The sequence below is a fragment of the Coloeus monedula genome (genome assembly GCF_965178545.1).
Source record: "Coloeus monedula genome assembly, chromosome: 28".
Taxonomy (NCBI): Eukaryota; Metazoa; Chordata; class Aves; order Passeriformes; family Corvidae; genus Coloeus; species Coloeus monedula.
Window position 1 is genome coordinate 340630 of NC_138808.1, and position 19840 is coordinate 360469.

Here is a 19840-nt window from a genome sequence, read left to right on the forward strand (position 1 = left end):
AGGAAAGGGCTTATAACAGTGAGGATGAATGGTTTGAGGGAAGGTAGCATGATATTAGATTCTATTGCTGAGGCAACATGTGTCCTGCAAAGTGGTGCTGGGGGTGGTGGAGCCAAGGGCTTGTGCCTCTCTGCAACTGCCTCAGGAGGCTTGGCCTCAAGCAGTGAGGAAATCAGAGCATTTAATGCTTCTGGGGCAGTTTTTACCACGTGCTGCAACTGAAATCTTCAGCACCTACCCTGAGACTGAGATGTAGCGACTGGTTTTAGGGCCAGCATTCTTACTGTCTTTTGTACCCAACCAGAGGTTTCTGTCCAAAGCATTAGGTATTGGTTTAGTGAAAGAAATTAGCAATGGAGGACTTCATTCTCTGACAGGTTTAAATGCTCACTGAACCACATCTGGGCAGTGGCAGGTGGGGGGTATCCTGGGTCACCCCATCCTCTCCAGGCTGCCAGCAGCTCTGTTTCTGCTGGAGAGGATGCCGTGGGACACGTGCTGACCTTGTCACACCTCTTGCACTTCATTTAGGGCTGGTTGTTCCTCAGGATGTTCAGGCCTAAGGGGCTCCAGACTTAGTGTTTCAGCTTTAGAGAGCCATGAACTGGTACTTGCTCTTTGCTAGTACCATGAGAAAAACAGGCTCCAGAATGGAAATGTCCTGAATTTCCTATGGAGCAGTACAGAAAGCAGCTCTTTAACAGCAGCACCTTCATGCACCGAAAATTAATTCAAATTTTAAAGTTACTTTGCAACACTTTAATGCTGTGGTTTATATTGCTGTGTTCTAGGGTTTGTATTATCTTTTCTTCTTAGTAAAACCTAGGAAATAAAGACAGCAGATTTGTATCTGTGGAATAAAAATCCTTACTTTTCCTGTGGATTTCTTAAGGAACATCTAGCAAAGGACTGCAAGTGCCTGGCCCTGAGTGAGAATTATGCCTTTTAGCAGCTTGTTAACAGGCAGCCAAATAACTGAAGTTAATTCTGTTGAATATACAAGACTGGTTTTGAAGTTCCTAATATTACAAAAAGAAGCCCTATAAATTAGGCTGGCTTGGTACAGCTACGGAGCGGGGGAAGAGAAGGGATGTTAGTGCTGGGAGATGGATGCTTTAACTCCAAGCCAGTGATGTGTTCTGTTGTGCTTCAGTTTGTATGAAGCCAGTGGCTTTTGTGCTGCATTGTAGTGAAGGTTGGCGAGACAGGATCGGCTGGAGAAAGCTGCAGAAACAAAATGTAGAAATATTCCTTGGCTGGGTCTGGCAGCACAGGGTTAAGGAGCTGCTGTGTAGATTTACAGAAGCTCAGTGGAGCTGTTAGTGCCTGTTCACTGTTTCAGCCCCAGGAGCTGGATAGTGGTGAGAAGGGATGGGTGGGTGCACATGGGTGCAGAACATCCCCAGGGAGCAGCCACCTGCCCTGTGTAGAGCCCTGTGCCCCAGTTCAGGCATCCTGGGTGAGCAGCTGTGTGATTTCATCACCTGCACGATCCTGTCAGCGCGGTGTCATTCAGCGGGTGACAAAAGACACCCGGATTGACTTCCCCCAACCTCTTTGGTTTCAGGTAAAACAGCCTCTGACAAATGAGAAGGCATAATTACCCTTCAGGGCTGGATCAACCTAGAGCACCTCTGGCTCTGTGCAGGGGTTTGGTTGGTGGAGGAGGGAAGGGAGGTGATGCTGCTAAGGGATGATACAGACCTTGGTAAATGCTTAATAATGGCAGAGCCCAAATACCTTGTGCATCCCACTTACAACAAATAGCACTTGGTGTATAAAACTGGCTGTTAGGGAGCAGAGGTCTGTCACACGTGTGCAGAGGGGCTTGCAGACCCACCAAGGGTTTGGGGACACTCTTCTCCTGCTGGTGGCTGAACTCCTACCCACACATTGAGAGACACACTCACCCAGAGACTTGGGTGAACCCAGATGAGCTGCACAGTGAGCTGTGGGTCAGTGTAAATGGGACCCTGAACTCTACATGAGGTATTGGAGGGCTCTTTGAGGGGGTTTTAATTTTTTATTTTTAATTGCAGTCTAGCTGAGAAAGTAGGTTGAAAAGGAAAAAAATGTCACTGAAGAGCAGCCCTGGCAGAGGAAGAGACCCTGGTGCATTAACAACGAAGTGTATCAGCTTTTCAAACGAGCTCTGTTGGAGGCTCTTTATATGTTGCCACTGATGATCAATAGATACTGGAAATTTTCTACTCTGCTCTTAACTTTCAAGTGATTTCCCTTTGAAGACATAAAATATCTTGAGAGAAAGCTATTTAAAAGAAGTGCAAATTACACTCAGAATAGTACTAATCACCTCTTGAGATTTCTCCCTAAGGTTTGATTTACAGTTATCAACAAGAAAAAAGTGATGAAAATCAGTCGTTTTTCCAATAGTCCTTTTTTGGGGGAAGAAAATGACCTTCAGTGGTGGGTCAGGTGTCCACTCTGTGTTAGCTTTGCCCAGGGCTGGTGCTGAATCCTGCTGGAGGGACCTGTGTGATTTCAGATGGTTCATTTGTTTCTCCCACTTGCAGAGAGGGTTGTGACCTCCAGTCCTGTCCCCCCAGATGTTTTGGGGTCTCTTAAAAAAGTGCATCGGGAGGAAGGGTTGGTGTTGGACGGCTGGTGTTGGGTCTGTGTGACTCCCTCAGCCAGAGAACAGGAATAAAGGCTCAGGGATGTGCCGGGAGCTCCGTGGCTGTATGGGATACAGTGACAGGCTGAGCTCCCAGTGCAGACGAGAGCGAAGGTGCTGGAGCGTTGGAGGTGTCCCCAAACTGGACAGGGCTGGGATGAGACGGGAGAAAGGCTGGGGGAGACGAGGAAGGGAAACACTTGGCAGCCATGGCCTTGGCTAACAACCTAGATTCCTCTCTTCTATTCTTCTCTTCTTTCTCTGTGATTGTGCTTAGTGGGCTTATGCACCTCTTTTTTTTGTCTGTGTTTTTGTCTCCACCCAGGGCAGTGATGGTGACTCAGTGGATAAGAACAAATGCTGCACACTATGTAACATGTCCTTTACCTCAGCAGTGGTGGCGGAATCGCATTACCAAGGGAAAATCCATGCCAAAAGGTTAAAACTGTTGCTAGGGGAACAACCAGCATTAAAGGCCACAGGTAGGTCCAGAGGCAGCGAGCGGAGCAGGAGGGGCTGGTGCAGAGTGGTGCGGGCTCACTGTGCCAAGGGGGCTTGGCCAAGGTGCTGGCTCCGCGTGTGCGGGCAGAAAACGGATACAACACGGGCAGCTGAGCGGTGGCGGCTGACAGAAGTGGCTGTTCATTTGTGTTGCTGTCATAACAGCCTTTAAAAATTCCTGATGCTCATTATTGTCTGCTTTGTTTATGTAGATTAGGAGTTTATCAGCTGGGACTGGCCCTGGTGCGAGAGCCCTATCTCCAGTTCCACAGTTCCAAAGTGTTTTCTCGGTGGAAGACAATGTCTCCAGTGGGTGCAGATAGCCAAGCCTGACTTTAATTATCAGCAGTTTAATTATCAGCTCAGCTAATATGTTTAATAAACCTTTGGTGTTACTGTACAGTACAGAGCATCATCTGCTCTTACCACAGAAGGAAGTCCAGGCTTTAAAAACCCTTGGATTGATTGTTTCTTGATTTTTGCCCAGATGGGTTTCGTGCTTTCCTCTGCAGTGATTCTAGTAATGCAGCCTATTAACTTCCACATTTAAGAAGTCAAATGTTGGAATTGGACAATTTAACCGTCTTATTGTTTGCTTAACCATAAAGTCCCTGAAAACCACTAATAATCTGTGAAAAAAAATTCCTCTTTGGTTGTGGAAGCAGAGAATGTTCAAACAAAGCACTCCTCGTTCTCTGGGAAGGATTGCTGGGCTGAGGTCCTGCAGACAGATGTGACCCAGAATTGCTGCCAGTGGCACTTCCTTCAGCACAAAATACAAATGGAGCTGTGTATACTGGACCCTGCCTAGCACGTAAATCCTAGATGTGATTAGATAACGGGGGTTGGCACTCTGTGTGTGTGGTTTTGTTGCCTTTTTAACTTCACAGACTGTAGGTGCTGATACAGAGAATATAATTTGTCCTTTGCCAGGGTGGGCTTGGGAACTGTTGGCCCCTTTGCTTGTGGGAATGTGGGGAATTGTGTTACGTGGTGGTTTGCTCAGTTTAACTGGACACACTCCGGCACCAGTGTGTCCTGTGGGAGGTGAGGGTACAGCCGTGGCAACCTGGGGGACCACGCCTGGGTCCGCCAAGAGGAAGGCTCTCACATGAACTGTCGTGGTCTTTCACTCATGTCGGGCTCTTCAGGCTGTTCTCTGCAGCTGGCACATAGCTGCAGCGGCACAGAGAGCAGCAGAGACTCAGGTTTGGTGTTTATTTGTCCGGGGCTTGAACCCCATCCCTCATGTGCAACCTGCCAGCTCCTCCTGGAGCACCGAAGGACCTGCCATATATACCATATATACCATATATGCCATATATACCATATACCCTGGTATTCCTGGTTAAGTCCAGGTGAGCTGATGTTCTCAGGAGTGCTGGGTCTCAGAATAGTACATGGACTGATTCCCATGTAAGTTGACAGTTTGGACAGGCTGTGGGGCCTGGCCAAGGCAGGGCTTGCTAAGAGCTGCAGCCTTGCACTGTGTTTTTTATCTCACTTTTTAATCATCTAGATCAGCCTCACAAGGCTCTAAGTGAGCCATGCTGTGTGCTCTGGAGTAATGGGCTCTTCAGCCATCCTAATCACTAGGAAGGAGTAACTCAAGGACTCGTCAGCTCTTACAGCCACTTGATCTGGAAGATGAAGCCAAGCTCAGGAATACATTAATAAGCACCTCCTTGCTCTCCAGGAGTTCTCAGAAATATGTGCTTTGGACACAGCATTTCTGGGCTTCCTGCAGTCACCCAGCAATTTTCACTGGATTTTTGTCCCAGTCCTCTGTGGCTGGCACCAGGGAGCTTTAAGTCTCTCAGAGAGAGCTTCAGAGACTCCATTGCTCACAAGTCCTGAGAGCCAACCAAGTGCAGCCCTGAGCGTGCTGGATGCTCCTGGGGAGGATATTCTATTGCTTGATATTCTGGGGTTTCTCTCTCATCAGTCCTGAAGAAAATCATGTCTATTCTTAGTCCCCTTGCAGAGATCTACATTCTCCTTCACTGTTACCATACAGATGGAACACAAATGTCTCATTCTGTGCCAGTGCTTTCAGGAGAAGAAGTGGCCCAACAGTTGGGTTTCTCACAAAAACAATATCTCATCATGACAGTGAAGTAGTTGTGATCTTTCCTGTTGCTCTGCTGTACAAGGTTGTAGCCCTCAGAGGCTTTATGCCATCACTATTGCTGACGAATTCCTCTAGTCATTTCCAACATCCTCTGTCAGCTTGCATCCCATCATCACCATGAGTTACAAACCAAAGAATTGTGGGGGAAATAGCTGCTGTCTTCATCAATCCAAGTGCGAGGACCTGCAGGCATCATTCCGGGAAAGTGGCAATGGCTCTGGCTTTGGGACATCAGAAGGGACTGAGTAAATGGCTTTTTGGTTTGGGTGCAAGGATTTGTCCAGCAGCAACTGGAGTCTGTCTTAGTCCTAGATTTCTGGGATTTCTTCTGAAGAAAACTGAGTTTCTCAGTGCTCCCTTGTTGAGGCTCAGTTTCTTGTCCTCATGCTGAGTTCCTGGAGTGTGCCAATGGAAAAAATTGGGTGCCATTTAAATCCAGCTTGGAATAAAAAGCTTTGGATGTGAGAAAGAAGTCAAACATTAGTTCATTGCCGGAGTGCTGAAGTGTTTCTAACTTTGTATTTTGCCTCTTGCAGCAAAGTAAGACTTTCTCACTTCCCTCCCACAGCGAAAGGGAACGTAAGGCAGACTGTCATGAGCTATTTAGCATTTTGAAATACTTGAAATAGTCAAACTCTCAGCTTTTATGTTTGTGTTTTAGATGGAGAAACATTTTTAACATTTGACGTTTCATGAGTGTTTATTATTAATTTTCGTGTCGCTGCTCAGGGAATGATGGCATTTGCTGTTCTGTAGCAGTTATGTAGTGCATATCAAAATGATAAATTCACATTTGCAGAGAAGTCAACTTTCATCTATTTCTCTTTGGGAGAATTTGGTAGATGTGGGATGTTTTCATTAATTGCCAGGCTGGGATCAGCACACCTTAGGACTGATAGGGGTTGTCAGTGGGCCCTGAGGAATGTGACTTTACAAGATGTTTTGTACTGTGAGTGCTAAGAGGAAATCCTTGCCCATGGCAGCTCCCATGTGATGCAGGCAGGAGATCTCTGCTGTGGATCTGTAGCCCATGGTCTCATGGCAGCCAGGTGTGGATGTGGGCTTGGAGCAGGGCTGGGGTGGGCATGGGGGGCTCTGGTGCCATCCCCTGAAGCAGGAGTGACAGTCCCCCTGACAACCTCCCTCCTGCATGGCGTTTGGGGCAGCACAAGCCACCAGCCTCATGGAGAGGGGCTCAGAGGCACAGCCATGGGGCTGCTGGGCTGGCCAGTGGCTGAGAGTGGAGATGCTTCTGTCAGGTTTCCTTAGTGAGCAGGAGATGTAACTCCTGTGGACATCACCAGCTCCGTGAGCTTCAGCCTCCCTGGTTCCCCTCCGGCAGCAGCATACATAGAAACAAAGAGAAAGCTGACCAAAAGATTGGATAGATTTAACTTTATAGCCTGGGGCTTGTGGAACAGCAAGTCAGATCTGTCGCAGAGCTCCTGGGCTGCCAAAATTGCTGGTTGTTTATAATGGTCCAAATATCTCTGCAGCTCAGTCTGGTTCCCTGGACTCAGCCCTGTCCTGGGGTGCTGCAGAGGGCTGGGTCCCCCTGGCATCCCCAGGGCTGTTCCAAGTCCCTGTGGCATCACTGGGTTCTGGGCCTGGACTGCTTCCTGCGGGGAGGCTCCTTGGCGAGTGCAGAAACACATTTGCAATAAGCAAGCTGTGCTTGCTTTTCATGAGTCAAGCACGTGCAAAGTCTGTGTAATCCCAGTTTGAACAGGCAATATTGCAATTCCCTAGTTTTCTTCCTAATGACTGTGCTGGCCCCTGGCTTTGCTCTTTGCTTGCACTGGCAGTTCTGCTGCGTACACCTTGGAGGGGCTGGGCTGTGTCTCTCTTGCTGGAACCATAGAAAAGACTTTTTTTTAGGAGCAAAATCCAGCCAGACCCTGCCTGGCCCTGCCCAGAGCAGCTCTTCAGAGGCAGTGTGATCGCTGCTGGAACTCTGATACCTTGGCAGTCATCATCAAAAACAATAGAAGGTTATAAACCCCTGGAAATTGATAAGGTTGTAAGTAATGTTATATGTAAGATAGAATTTCCTTGAAGGGTGTCCCTTACTGAGCAGGTCAGCAGAAGATTTATAACAATATTAACTTTCTCAAGCTGTGGAGTCAATCTCAGTGGGCTCCAGGCATAATTATATGTCTAAATATATCCCTGTGTTGCTGTTCCTGGTGTCAGACACTGAGGTGGGTTTGGCATTTGCTGCCCTGTGTGCTCATCAGGGCTCGGCTGGATCATCTCCTGATCAAAGACAGCCACCACATGCCTCTTGCCACCTCCAAATGTGCCTATTCTGGTACCATGGAGAGAGCAGGTTGTTAATTATTTAAAGAGCAGACATTTCATCTGGAAAAGAAAAGAAAAGGAAAGCCACATAAAAGGGAATTTTTGAATGAGGTGTGATAATTAAGTGCTAGTCATTGTATATTTTTATATCCCAATGTTACCTGAACTTTATTTTGCTTTACACTGTTTTTTCATGGGTTTGTGACTTGTATTGTATGAAGTTGGGAAACTCTGTCGAACAAAGTGCACTCTATTATATAAAAACTAATCACTCACTCTTCTTTGGAATGATTTGGGGGTCATGTTTGTGTTCCTGGATGCGCTTTCGATGAATCTGAAGGAAAATGGAACTAAATTAAGGTCGTGTGTTGCTGGTACCTGACAATTCACAATGTGAAGATCTTTGAAGGATGGGACTGAGTATTGAGTATTTTTTTTCATCTGTGACAGTTTGCAATGACTATGGCTTTCCCCATTCTTTCTGAGACCAAATAAATTGAAAAATAAGAATCCTGAGATAATGATAAATATGTCTCTCTATCTTGAGAAGGAGATGGCTCTGCATGGTGTATTTATTCTCCACTGATGATTTTTCCTTGGAGTAGCAATTCAAGCAGGATAAGTTTAGCAGATTTAGTCAGAACAGCGATAAGATGTATAACTGCACTGGGAGCATCCTCCTTCCCCAGTTAGTGAAATGCAGAAAGCTGAGGAACAGTTCTGGGCTGTCCTTTCATGATGCTTTTTTTAATGGGAAATGGTAGCTTTCCAAGCAGCACCATCCAAAATATCCACCGGGACCGTGTAACTGCAGCTAATTATTCCCCGTGTCTAATGTGGGATCTGCCTCAGGGTCTGGCGTTCCTCAGGCAGCACGAACCCGGGAAAGCTCATGTCTGAACAATCCCTTTTACAGAAGCCGCTCTGGGCTCCCTGAAGCCCCCGCACACGGACAGTTCCCCGGTGGTTCCGTCCCCGCCCCAGCGGAGGGACTCGGACAGGTACTGCCAGCTCTGCGCAGCCTGGTTCAACAACCCCATGATGGCACAGCAGCACTACGACGGCAAAAAGCACAAGAAGAACGCAGCCAGAGCCGACCTCCTGGAGCAGCTGGGGAAAACCCTAGACCTGGGGGAGCTGAGAGGTGAGAGACTTGCACAGGAGAGGAGGGACCTGCTCCCTGTGGGATCCCGTGACCCTTGCCCATTACAGTAACCGGTGGTGCAGGGAGCCCGAGATGCTGTTACTGCTTCCTGAGGTTCCCAGTTCTGTAAAAGAATCCCCTGCTCTGGAATGCCAGCCTGCAGTTTTAGCAGCATTCTTTCACAGATGTTTCCTAGGTGTCTCTCTTGCCTCCTCCTAAAACAGTCCTTTCCATTAGTGCACACACCTGTCCTCAAGCAAGTGTGGCCTGTCCCTGGGAGAGGAGAGCCCGTTACAGCTCGGAAGTGCAGATGGGAGGATGTTGCTGGAGGCAGAGCATTCCCTACATCTCTGTGATGGAGAGCAGGATGACTGTCTTCCGTGATTTAATTAGGCTTCAATAGCCCTGGGTCAGCAGCAGCAAGAGGAGCTGAGCATTTGCTGCAGGGATGTTAAACAGAAATTTTTTGTGTTCCTGCTGAAGGGAGAGCAGCCTTTCTTCATCTGTCTGTCAGTCCATCCATGCTGGCCCCACAGGGAGAGACTCTGGCATCTGCGGGGTCCCTGTGGGAACTGCACCCTGGGGTTGCACAGATTTGGGCCTTGCACCCCCTTGGGAGCCACCCTGAAGCAGAGCAGAGCCACAGCCAGGCAGTCTCAGCAGCTGGAGCCCCCCAGCATCCCCGGGCCCTCCTTGTGATGGAGAGGTGCAATTTGTGTCAGCTGAGGATGTGTCCAGGACTGAATCTTGACAAGTACCTGTTTACTCTAAGGCGTAAGTGCAGGAGAGGCACGAGCCTTTCGTCTCCACAGTCTGGGTCACAATCCCACATGCGCATAGGGACCTGATTGGGGCAGCTGAGGAAGGAGGACAAGTTTGATTCAGAACTACATGGGAGAGCTCTGGTTTGCCAGTGAGGCTTTGCAGTACCATTTTGATATTCCTGGGGCTTTCTCCTTGCTAAATGAAATAATTTTTCTTGAGATACTAATGACTGTAGAGTATATTGGGCATTTCTTGATCTCCCGTAAAACCTCGTAATGGTTGTCTAGATCCTCCTGTGCTACCTAGTGTGACTCAGTGCCATCAATGATTCATGTTGGCTGAGTCACTGCTTGCTACTGGAAATATGTGGGAATAAAACCTGGGACAATAGCATGGAAATACTCAGTACTTTGAACTGTGCCAAGCTCAAGAGTGGCCGAAGATGTCATTAACTGTGAATAAATCAATTGGGAAGTGTTTTATTCATTTAGCTACTGGGAAGAGTTGAAATTGGAGGCCTTCACAGCCTCATCAGCTGTTGGGTTTTACCTTCACAGTGGTGCTGTGCATGGTTGGGGTTTGCACTGGATCCAGTGTGGTCCTGCCAGTGTCTGTGGATGGCAGGAGAGGGGACAGCAGAGCTGTATCCTGGCTATGTGTGTGCCTGGTACAGGGGAACAGGTATGGTCCTCTGGTTGGACACTTCAGGGTGCTGTTTCAGGGGTTCAGTCTGCAGTGCCCAGTGCTCCACAGCACCAGCGAGCTGCAGTCAGGCCCAGGGAGCCAAGGAGGCTGAGCCTGCCAAGCTGGGAAATCTTCTTTTTCAGTTTTTCTAACTAGGTCATGACCATCTGTCCATCTGTGTCCATCTAGAGATGCTCTCCTGGATGCATTTAGCTGCAAGATTAGAGCAGATCTTTACAGGTGTTGAAAGCAGTCTCTGCAATGGCCAGCACGGAATGATATCCGCCTTGTGCCCGAGCAAACAGCCTCACCTTGGCAGGTAACATCATGTCTGACTACAAGGTAACAGTGGCAGCAGGACATGGCCATGGTGGGGACAACATCCCCATATACTCCCTGCTCCTCACTGTCTTTGCTGCCTCAGTTTCCCCTGGATCACAAAGTCATCTCCTTCCTCTTCATCCCTGGTGGCTTCTCCCATCACAGCTTAAATATTAATTCTATTTTGACTAGTGTGGGAGATGAACATTTGATGCATTGTGTGAGCCTGGAACAAGCAGTGTCAGTTGAAGTACAACATTTCAGCAGCCTTTGATGTTTTGATAATGGCTGTAATAAAATATTTATTGATAAATATGAATGTGTATTGGGAGAAATAAGAATAGAGATACATTTTTGGACAATTTATATTTATAGGAAACAAAACCATTGATTCTTCTCACCAAGAGCTCATCCTGCAATTTTGAAGTCTTATTTTCTTCTCAGAAATAAGAATGAGGAGAGGGGAAAAAAAAAAAGGAGAAATGAACATTGTTTCTGCAGTCTGTGTTGAGTTAAAGCTGCAGCACAGGGGAGTGCATGGGCACACACATATCCCTTTCCCTTGGCCAAATGGAGTGCAGGGTCCAGCCCACTCTCTTGGAGCAGTTCTGTGTGGCTTTCCAGCCGTGGCACAGAGCTGCTTTGGGACCCACCCTGCTCTGTGGCTGACCTGGAATCCCTGCTGCTCCTGCTAGACAGGGAAGCATGTGAACATACCCTGAAAGAGGAAGAAACTGGGAGTTTTCTTCCTGCAGAGCTGCCTCCCCTGGCTGCCCCTGCACCCTGGCACAGATCATAGGAAGATAAAACCTGGTGAGTACCAACCCCCAAATTCCAACTCTGCTGTGACAACTTGTGCCTGTTCAGCAGAGTGGCCATAGCTCGGTTGGAGGCAGCGATGTGGCTCCTTCTGGTCGCTCTCCCTCTCCAGCCTGTGCCACGCACAGGGAGGAGGAATGTCAAGTTTGCTCCATCAAGGCACATCTCACCAGTTTTAGTTCGCGTCTCGTGTCCCCTATGGCCGAGCTCTCCAGCTCCCTCTCTGAGGCAGGGGGGCTCTGCAGTGGCAGGTGGTTTGTAACGGGCTCTGCCTGGTGCTGGGGCCAAGACGAACCCTGCAACAGGTGCTCTGAATCCCTAAAATAAAGCACAGCAGCCTCTGCAGTACAGATGGACAAGGGAATGGAGATGTCACCTGGAGCCTTTGTGTTCTCAGGTAAATTGGTGGTGTTGGAGATGCATTCTTCCAGAATCAGGCAAAGAGCTGAGTTTCATTTTTCATCTCAGCTCATAATTTCTTGGTATGCCTTACAAATACTTCTCGTTCTGTGCTGTCACTTGTGGTTAGTAAGAATCAGTTTAACAAGAACTCCCCTGGAATGGGTTTTAATGCATTTTATGCAGAATGACATTAATAACTTGACTTGTTAATATTTTATTTAATGGGGATAGGAGGACATTCAATTTTACATGAATGCATGTCACGCTGCAGGGGAGGCAATGCTGATGTGTCTTGAGGATGCAGAAGGAGATGATAATACAGCCAGAGCCCAGCAGCTGCCAGTATGGTCTGCTCAGGCTGGGACCACCTTCCAATCGCGGATGGCCCGTAGGGCTGAGCTCAGCCGCAGCACACTGGCTGGGGAGTTTTACGAAACCAGTTTCAGCCGAGTAGCAGCTTTGATGAGCTCCAGTGGGGTCAAATTCTGGTAATTTTGATATCCTGGAAGTGATTATTGCCTGTGGTCTGATCCTGCTGTTCATTTGAGGCTGGTTTCCTTTCTCCATCCCAGTTCATGGAATCAGCCCAGTCTGCGGCTGCGTGTTCCAGCCTGTGGGAAGAGCTGCATCAGGGAATAGCACTGAGTTCCCCTGTGCAGAACACAGGGAGGGGGAACAGGGTTCCCCCTGGTTCATCACTGTGAGTAGCCTTGACATGCTGAGGGAGAAAATCATCATCCCCAGTTAGGAGCTGTATTTGCTGAAGGCGTTTCCACCTACACCAGTAATTAAGATTCACTGAGGCTGCTGTTAATGTGCTGCTAAATTGGCTGAGCAGCAGACCCTTATTACCTTAAGTTAAAGTATCACCTGTTTCTTAGTTCCCCAGTCCTGCTCTGCCATGTGGAGATCCTGATGTGGTCCAAGTTCTCAGTCTGCTGCACTGTGCTGACACACCATGCCAGCCGTGCACTGCCCTTCCCACCCGTTCCTTCCCTTCCCATCCCTTCCCCTGCATTGTGGTAGATTCATGTGGCTTCTGATGCCTGTTGGTTTAATGAAGGAAACAGGAGCTGCCAGCAATGGGCAAAGGGTGTGACTGTAAAACCATCACTGCTCTATCAGGAATAAATTCTGTAAGGACAAAATACATATGCACATCTGTAAATTGATTTTTGTTCTGTGCCACATCATGACATAGAAATACAGAAACTACTTAAATACCTCTGCAGTGTTGCTGGCTTGTTGTTTGCAAGCACTCATCTGAGTGATTTTGAAATATTATTTAAGGATGATTTTCATGTTGTGCCAAATTCCTGGGTGAGAGATATTATGAAGTGTTTGAGAGAAGTGGGGCTCTTGGTGTAGCTGGTGTCTGGAGTTCAAAACAAGACAAAGGATTTTTTGAGAGCCTGTAGGTCTAGCTGGGGAGGGGTCAGTGTGTTTATTACCTGTACAGTTAATTAGGGTGAGCATGGACTGATCAAATTTGAGAATGCCACATGTTATTTGTTCTAAATGAGTTGTTTTAACAATTTCGGCAAAGAAGTAATTCTGTAGAAATCCAGAAGAGACCATTACAAGGAACATTAGAACGGTTCCTAAGGAGCACAGCAGTCCCTGCAAGGAATCCCATGGCTCCGGTGTTTTTAAGCAGAGCCCTTAGTTCAGCTGGGGATGGTCTGTACCGCAGCCAAGAGACAACCAAGAGGTGAGAGAGCTCCTGCTTTGGCTTTGGGTGGCTGCCTGGTGCCCCTCCGGTCTGCCAGCCTTGACCTTCAGCCAAGGGCTGCCAAATGTGGGCTGTTGGAGACCAGCAGCTGTGCTTGGCTGGTTCACTTTGGTGGATACATCAGAATGGATCCCTATGGTGAAAAGAGAGTTCCTAAGTGATCTGGCTGCTGAATATGCTAATGGGGAATTGCCCTGTATTGTGATCACTACCAAAAACTAGAGGCATAAATGGCACCTCGAGTGCTTGTTAGTGTGAACACAGTGATGATGCTCTGAGGAGGGCACAGGAGAGAGATGCACCACACTCTCAGGGGGGATTAGCCTTTGTACCTGGCTTTCCTCTGCTCAGTTCTAAAAATACTTCTTTAGCTTTCTCTAATGCTTGAATACCCTGGCCTGGAAAAGTAAATAGAGGGATCACTGTAAAGAGAAATCTCTGTGAAACTGGAAATGAAATGTGGGATCCAAGTGCTGTCTAATTAATTAGAAGTTTGCTTGGGGCATAGGTGCTTTTTTCTATTTCTCCCCCTTTCTTCAGTCATTTTCACTTATTTGTACTTTATAGCTGCCATTTTGACTCTGAGTAGTCTGTAGCCCAGGCACAGGAGTGTTTCCCTCCTGGTGTAGCCCTGTGCTTCCCTCGGTCTCACTATGCGGCATAGCCGGAGCCAAGGGTTAATCAACACTGGGTTTTCTTCACAGGCCTGAAGCGCAGCTACACCTGCAACATCTGCAATGTCACCCTGAACTCCATAGAGCAGTACCATGCACACCTGAAGGGCTCCAAACACCAGACCAAGTGAGTATCATTGTGCTTCTCCCAGTGTCTGTGTCTGCCGAGATGGAATTGTCTGTAACAGTGCTTTGCATCCAACTCCCTGTCAGCAGAGGAGCACTGGGGGGCTGTGCTCTGGTTGCTGTGAAAACACAGATACCAGAGGCACCTCCAGGTTGAGGAATGCAGGGCCAAATCCACATGGGCTTCCTGGAGTCCCACTGATTTGTGGTTAATGATACTGAGTTTGCAGCTTCTTTCATGTGTGAAACCTCAGAAGAGACACCATGAGCCGAAGGGGATTAGGTGTTTCCCAGTGAACCAGTTTTTTCTGTGATTTAGAGTAATTATGCATTACCCATCTCTGAGAACTGGGGGGAGTCTGCTCTGTCAATTACTACAAATTATTAAAATGAAGTGATGGAGATACATGATATCAGAGACTAGTTTAATGAACTAATTGCGCTTAATGCACTTATATGTGAGCTTTGGGAACCATTTCAGGCTGAATCACTCGGAACTGCCCAGATTAGGAGAGGAATATAAAGGGATATACCTGAAGTGCTTCAGGTAGCTTTGAGGGCAGTCTGAAAAGTGAGCAGGATGAGCAGAACTAGCAATGACTGCTAATGGTGTTCTGCTCTATTGTGCAGTCTCCTACAATTAGCAGAGATTAAGAAATCTTAATTTCTAGTGCTGTGAATGAACATGCTGGGAAGTTATTCATGCTTTGACTGTTGTAGGAGTGACCAATGACACACGTGCCCTGGGCTCAGCCCATTCCCAGTGCAAAAGAATGTGTTGGGCAGCACAAAAACCAGATTTTGGCAGGGCTGCATCTATGTTTCTCTAGCTTTTCCAAGCAATTACCTCTTCTATACAAAGAAAAGGACTTTAGAAATCCAGACCTGGTCCTTTGCCGGGTTTCAGCAGCGGTGATGTCCCACTGGGTCATCGCAGCACCGTGGCTCCCAGGTGTGCTCCATGCAGGGGGGCAGGTGAGGATCGTCCCCTGCTTGTTCCAGCCAGTGTTCTCCCACTGGTTTCTGCTGTTCTCGTTATTGTTAGTTAATGTCAAGACTGTCCTCTGCCTCGTAACTCAGGCTGAAGCCACTGGACTGCAGTTGCCAAGGCAACAAAACATTTTATGTAGCTGTCATACTTCATATAGTTAAAGACTAAACAAACCTGAAGAAGGGGGCAGCAGTTTGTGAAGGACAGGGATGAAGGGATACAGGGATTTTGTTCTGGGACATGTGAACGGGGAACAGTGATTGCAGGATGGAAGCTGATACCACCCAAAAAATACTAGGCAGATGAGTTTCCTGGAAAGCTGCTTCAGGAGAGAAGAACTTTTATGAGGAATGAGCTGCATTGTGGTTATTTATTACTGTTCCTGAGAGCTCTGCAGAGAGCAGCATGCTGAGAGCCCCAGTTAGAGCTGCCTTAAATAACCCACCATACACACCATGAGCCTGGCAGCTGTGTTAACCAGGACCCTGGCACTGCCCCGTGGAGGGCTGGGGGTCCTGGGACTCCATGGGCAGCACACAATTTGAGGCTTGTACCCTGCAGCTGAGCAGCTCTTCCTTGAGTAGTCTGGCCAGGAGAGATGAATCATTCAAAGGAACTTCCATAAGATCATCTACCCCGAATGCTGCTGCCTGCATTTGTTTGGACCAAAAGAGGGGGAAAACAGGGCTTAGAGAGGAAGCTGGAAGTGTCTTGGCTGGTATTTTGGTGTTGAGTAAAAGATGCAGGAAGAGGGAGCTAATACTGAGCCAGTCCTTATCCCTCCAGCCTGCACGTATGTGAAGCAGATGTACCTGCCAGCTCCCGTTTTTTCCTCCAGGGTGCAGGTACTTGAGCTTAATTTGAAAATTAAGGTTAAATGCTGCATTGGATGCATGGGGAGTACAGGGCTCAACTCAGGCTCTGATGGGTGATGCCGCTGGCTGTGGGCACGTGCTGGCTCGGAGCAAGTTTTGGAATGTGGATGGACTCTGGAACATCTGCAGCGGGGAGGGGCATTAAACCTTTAATTAGGGATTTATGAACTGTGTAGAGATGATTGAGTCATTGTTTGACTTGCTTTCCAGAAATAGATGAGGGCTTTTTTAATCTCCTCTCTCCTTCCCTTCTCCCCCCATGAAGCACAGAGAAGCAGTGCTGGGCAGGGTGCCAGGGAGGGGCCAGTGCCTACTTTGGCTGAACCATGGTGGGCACCAACAGCTCCTTCCTATGGGTACCAGCAGCAGCCAAAATCCCAGTTGTGAATGTTACTTCCAAGAGACTGGTGGGGAGGCACATGCCAGCCTTGCTCCTCACTGTTCGCCATGGGCTGGCAGAAGCAAAACCTCCCCTTCTTCTGCTTTATGCAAACTGCGAAGATGAAAAATCACTGCTCAAAGTGGTTTGCAAAAAACAATGGGGATTAAAGCCACAGATAGTTGTAAAAGGAGACAGGATATTCAGTTTCTGGGGTCAAAGCAATGCTTGTGCAGAATGTTACCCTGGGGCTTTGCAAAAAGCGCTTCCTGGGGAGGGGTTGGGGACAGGCTGGGAACGGGTGCTGGGTCATCACTGCGGCCCAGACAAAATAGCTGCCTTTAGGGAAGATACTCCAGAGGGCCTGGATCTGGGTCTGAAGTACCTCCTCTGGGCACGTGGGTAGAAAGATCAGAGGTGCTTTTCACAGAGCAGAGAGCCCAGACCCACATTTGGGGTGAGTATCATCCCTGGGCAGCTGTGGGTCTGTCAGCCGCTGCAATAATGTGCTGGAGAGCGAGAGCTGAGAGCAGAGAGCTGTGAGCTGTGAGCTGAGAGCTGAGAGCTGAGAGCAGAGAGCTGTGAGCTGTCCTCCGCTGCTCAGGCTGGCAGCAACGGAAGGCTGAGATCCAGCCCTAGTAATTAAGAGTCTGACTGTGTGGGGATAACGATTCTCACTTCCATAAAGAAGAATTTTATCTTCTTGCCTTCATTTTGTCTCTTTGATCAGCCAGACCTCTCTGCCACATCTAGAGCTCAGAAATGTATTCCAGGGTTTTATAACTACTCATTTACACTTTCATAGATGCAAATACACATAAGGGTCTCCCTTTCAAACTCAGGCTTCCTGGTTAATTTCAGGATTTTTTGCAGTGAGGGGACCCAATCCTGCAGCCATCGTTGGGATAAAACCAATTCAATGGTCAAAATTAATTCTGAGGGGTTAAGAATGGTCACATCCAGTAGGGGAGGTGGCTCTGCAGCCTTTCCTGCACAACTCTTAGCCTTGACTTTGGGCTGTGCCCTGTGGAAGCCCAGATAGTTGATGTCCTGTTGAGGAGCAGAGACAGCAAGCTTGGGCCTGAGCAGGCTCTTTCCTCTTTTCTTTTCTTTTCTTTTCTTTTCTTTTCTTTTCTTTTCTTTTCTTTTCTTTTCTTTTCTTTTCTTTTCTTTTCTTTTCTTTTCTTTTCTTTTCTTTTCTTTTCTTTTCTTTTCTTTTCTTTTCTTTTCTTTTCTCTATTTTCAGGCTGAGAACACAGATGTCTAATTGGAACAATTTATCAACATAAGCTGCATGGCTATTCAGGAATGAGCTAATCAAAATATTGTAAATATCGTGCCTGGAGAAATGTCACCCTTTCCCGTGGTTGCGTTTACATCGCTTTTCCCATCTATTTAAGAAAGTGTGAACAAATATTGACAGCCTGTTGTGGCTGAAGCATGTCCTGGGATCTGTGTGTCTGGCACAGCCAACACATGGGTGGCAGCAGGGGAGGCTCTGGGGCTGTTTGGCCCTGCTCCACTTGGGTCAGATTTAGTGCCAAATGTTATTTCTGTTTCTCCTGGATGTTTCCAGCCCTGTCCCCGGTGCCAGAAGGTTGAGCTCCTCCTGCACATCCTCACTGAGAAGGAAGGCATTCTTTGATACAAGATTTCTACTAAATTTCTGGAAATTAGAGTAAATGAGTTGTATCATGTACTTTACACCCAAGCCATATGATTTTGTTCTTACCTTGGTGGCCACGGTAACAGTAACACTTGGTAATGGTAACATTTCTATGTGCTTTTTGTAATATATAGTGGCTTATGCCTAAAGAAGCCTTTAGAGCACTAACAACTCCAGAAGATGAATAGTTACAAAAGGTAGATGGAATTGACAGGCATTTTAATTTGTCATAGTTTCAGTTCCAGAGAGCAGCTGAATAATTACACTGCCTGTGAAGAGAGAGAATGTAATACTTCCCCTCATTATAGATTTAAATTGTCTCCCTTCCCTTTTAATGTAAGTGAAAATAAAGATATCTCTGGTATCTTCTGTTTTGATCATAATTTGAAAGCCCCAGAACAGCCCATACAGCATTGTGTTGTGGTGTTGGATGTACGGATTAATTATTTTAATGTAAAACCTAAATATTGGACTAATTGCTCAAAGCACAAACCTGAGCTTGCCAACGCCAATTCCAGTGAGGAATTCCTCATCAGCTGAGCTGCACTGGGCCATGGAGGAGGCAAGTTGGGCAGGATTTGTGAGGCTCTTAAATTCAAATTGAGGACCTAAAGAAATGAGACTTTTTCCAAATGGCTATGGTGGTTTTCTTTCATAAAACACAATAGTGTCCTTAAAATTGTAAATATGCTTTAGGTAGAGAGAGTTTGTTGATATATTTTTTCAGAATGGCAGTCTCCTGGTGGCTTACATAGAACATTCCTTTAGTCATTCTGTGGAGAGCTGCAGATTTTCCCAGTGCCAGGTCCCCAGGCAGAGCTCTGGAGCGGAATGGGAGCCACCAGGATGGATCCTGACTCGGGGATCATTTCTGTCTTGCAGCCTGAAGAACCAATAGTAGCTCGTCAGCGGAGAAGAGGACAAGCACTAACGCTGCTTCTGTGGAGGGGGAGCGGGTCAGCAGGAGAAGAGGCTTTCTTGGACAGTGATCCTGTGTGGATTCAATAATTAACATGTAACTAACCTTCGCTTTGGACACATACATGGATTTTTTTTTTTTTAATTTTGTGGTGAGTTAAAATATTTCGATGGATTTTTTTACCCTTTCAAGACAATATTTATTCAGCACAGAGTCTAGAGTATGATAACTATCCTGTAAATACAGCACTTGCTCATCAGTCATCTTCAGGGACAGTGGAAACAAACTATTTTACTTTTTCATATTTATTCTTAGATTTCTCCCAAGAGTATAAGATTATTCTACTACATTATCCATGATAGTGATGTAATCAGTCTTCAATCAGAAATAAACACACTTTCTTCACCTTCTCCAGCATGGTTTGTGTCAACACATAAAGAGCAACAGCAGTGAATCGTGGGGATTGTGTAATGGATGAGTTTCTTCCTTCCCTCTTTGTCTCTAGAGAAACAAATGGTTCCGTGAGTAAAGAACACTGAAAAGAAAGTGTGAATTCTTTTTCCTGCTGGTAGGATTCCTGCAGGCTCAACAGAAGCTGTTTGCTTTATTGACTTTGCTGCAAGCCTGAGGTCGGACACTGCTCTGTGCACCAGCCATTTCTGGGAGACACAGCCCTCCTGGAGAGCTGCAGGAAGCACGGTGGGACCAGAGCCATGGCAGAGGCTGAGCTGGCCAGGCCACCCCATGCAGGTAAGCTTGGTTACCTGTGCACCTG

General features: G+C 47.2%; 1 protein-coding gene across 1 annotated transcript in view; it reads left to right on the top strand.

The window, feature by feature from the left end:
* Positions 1 to 19452, top strand: part of ZMAT4 (zinc finger matrin-type 4) — a 48157-nt gene extending 28705 nt beyond the window's left edge. Inside the window, exons 4-7 of the mRNA XM_082298218.1 lie at positions 2961 to 3117; positions 8485 to 8712; positions 14140 to 14236; positions 19029 to 19452. Coding sequence (XP_082154344.1) covers positions 2961 to 3117; positions 8485 to 8712; positions 14140 to 14236; positions 19029 to 19044 — 498 coding nt within the window. The 3' untranslated portion in view covers positions 19045 to 19452. The remainder of the gene's footprint in view (positions 1 to 2960; positions 3118 to 8484; positions 8713 to 14139; positions 14237 to 19028) is intronic.
* The last annotated feature ends 388 nt before the right edge of the window (positions 19453 to 19840 follow it).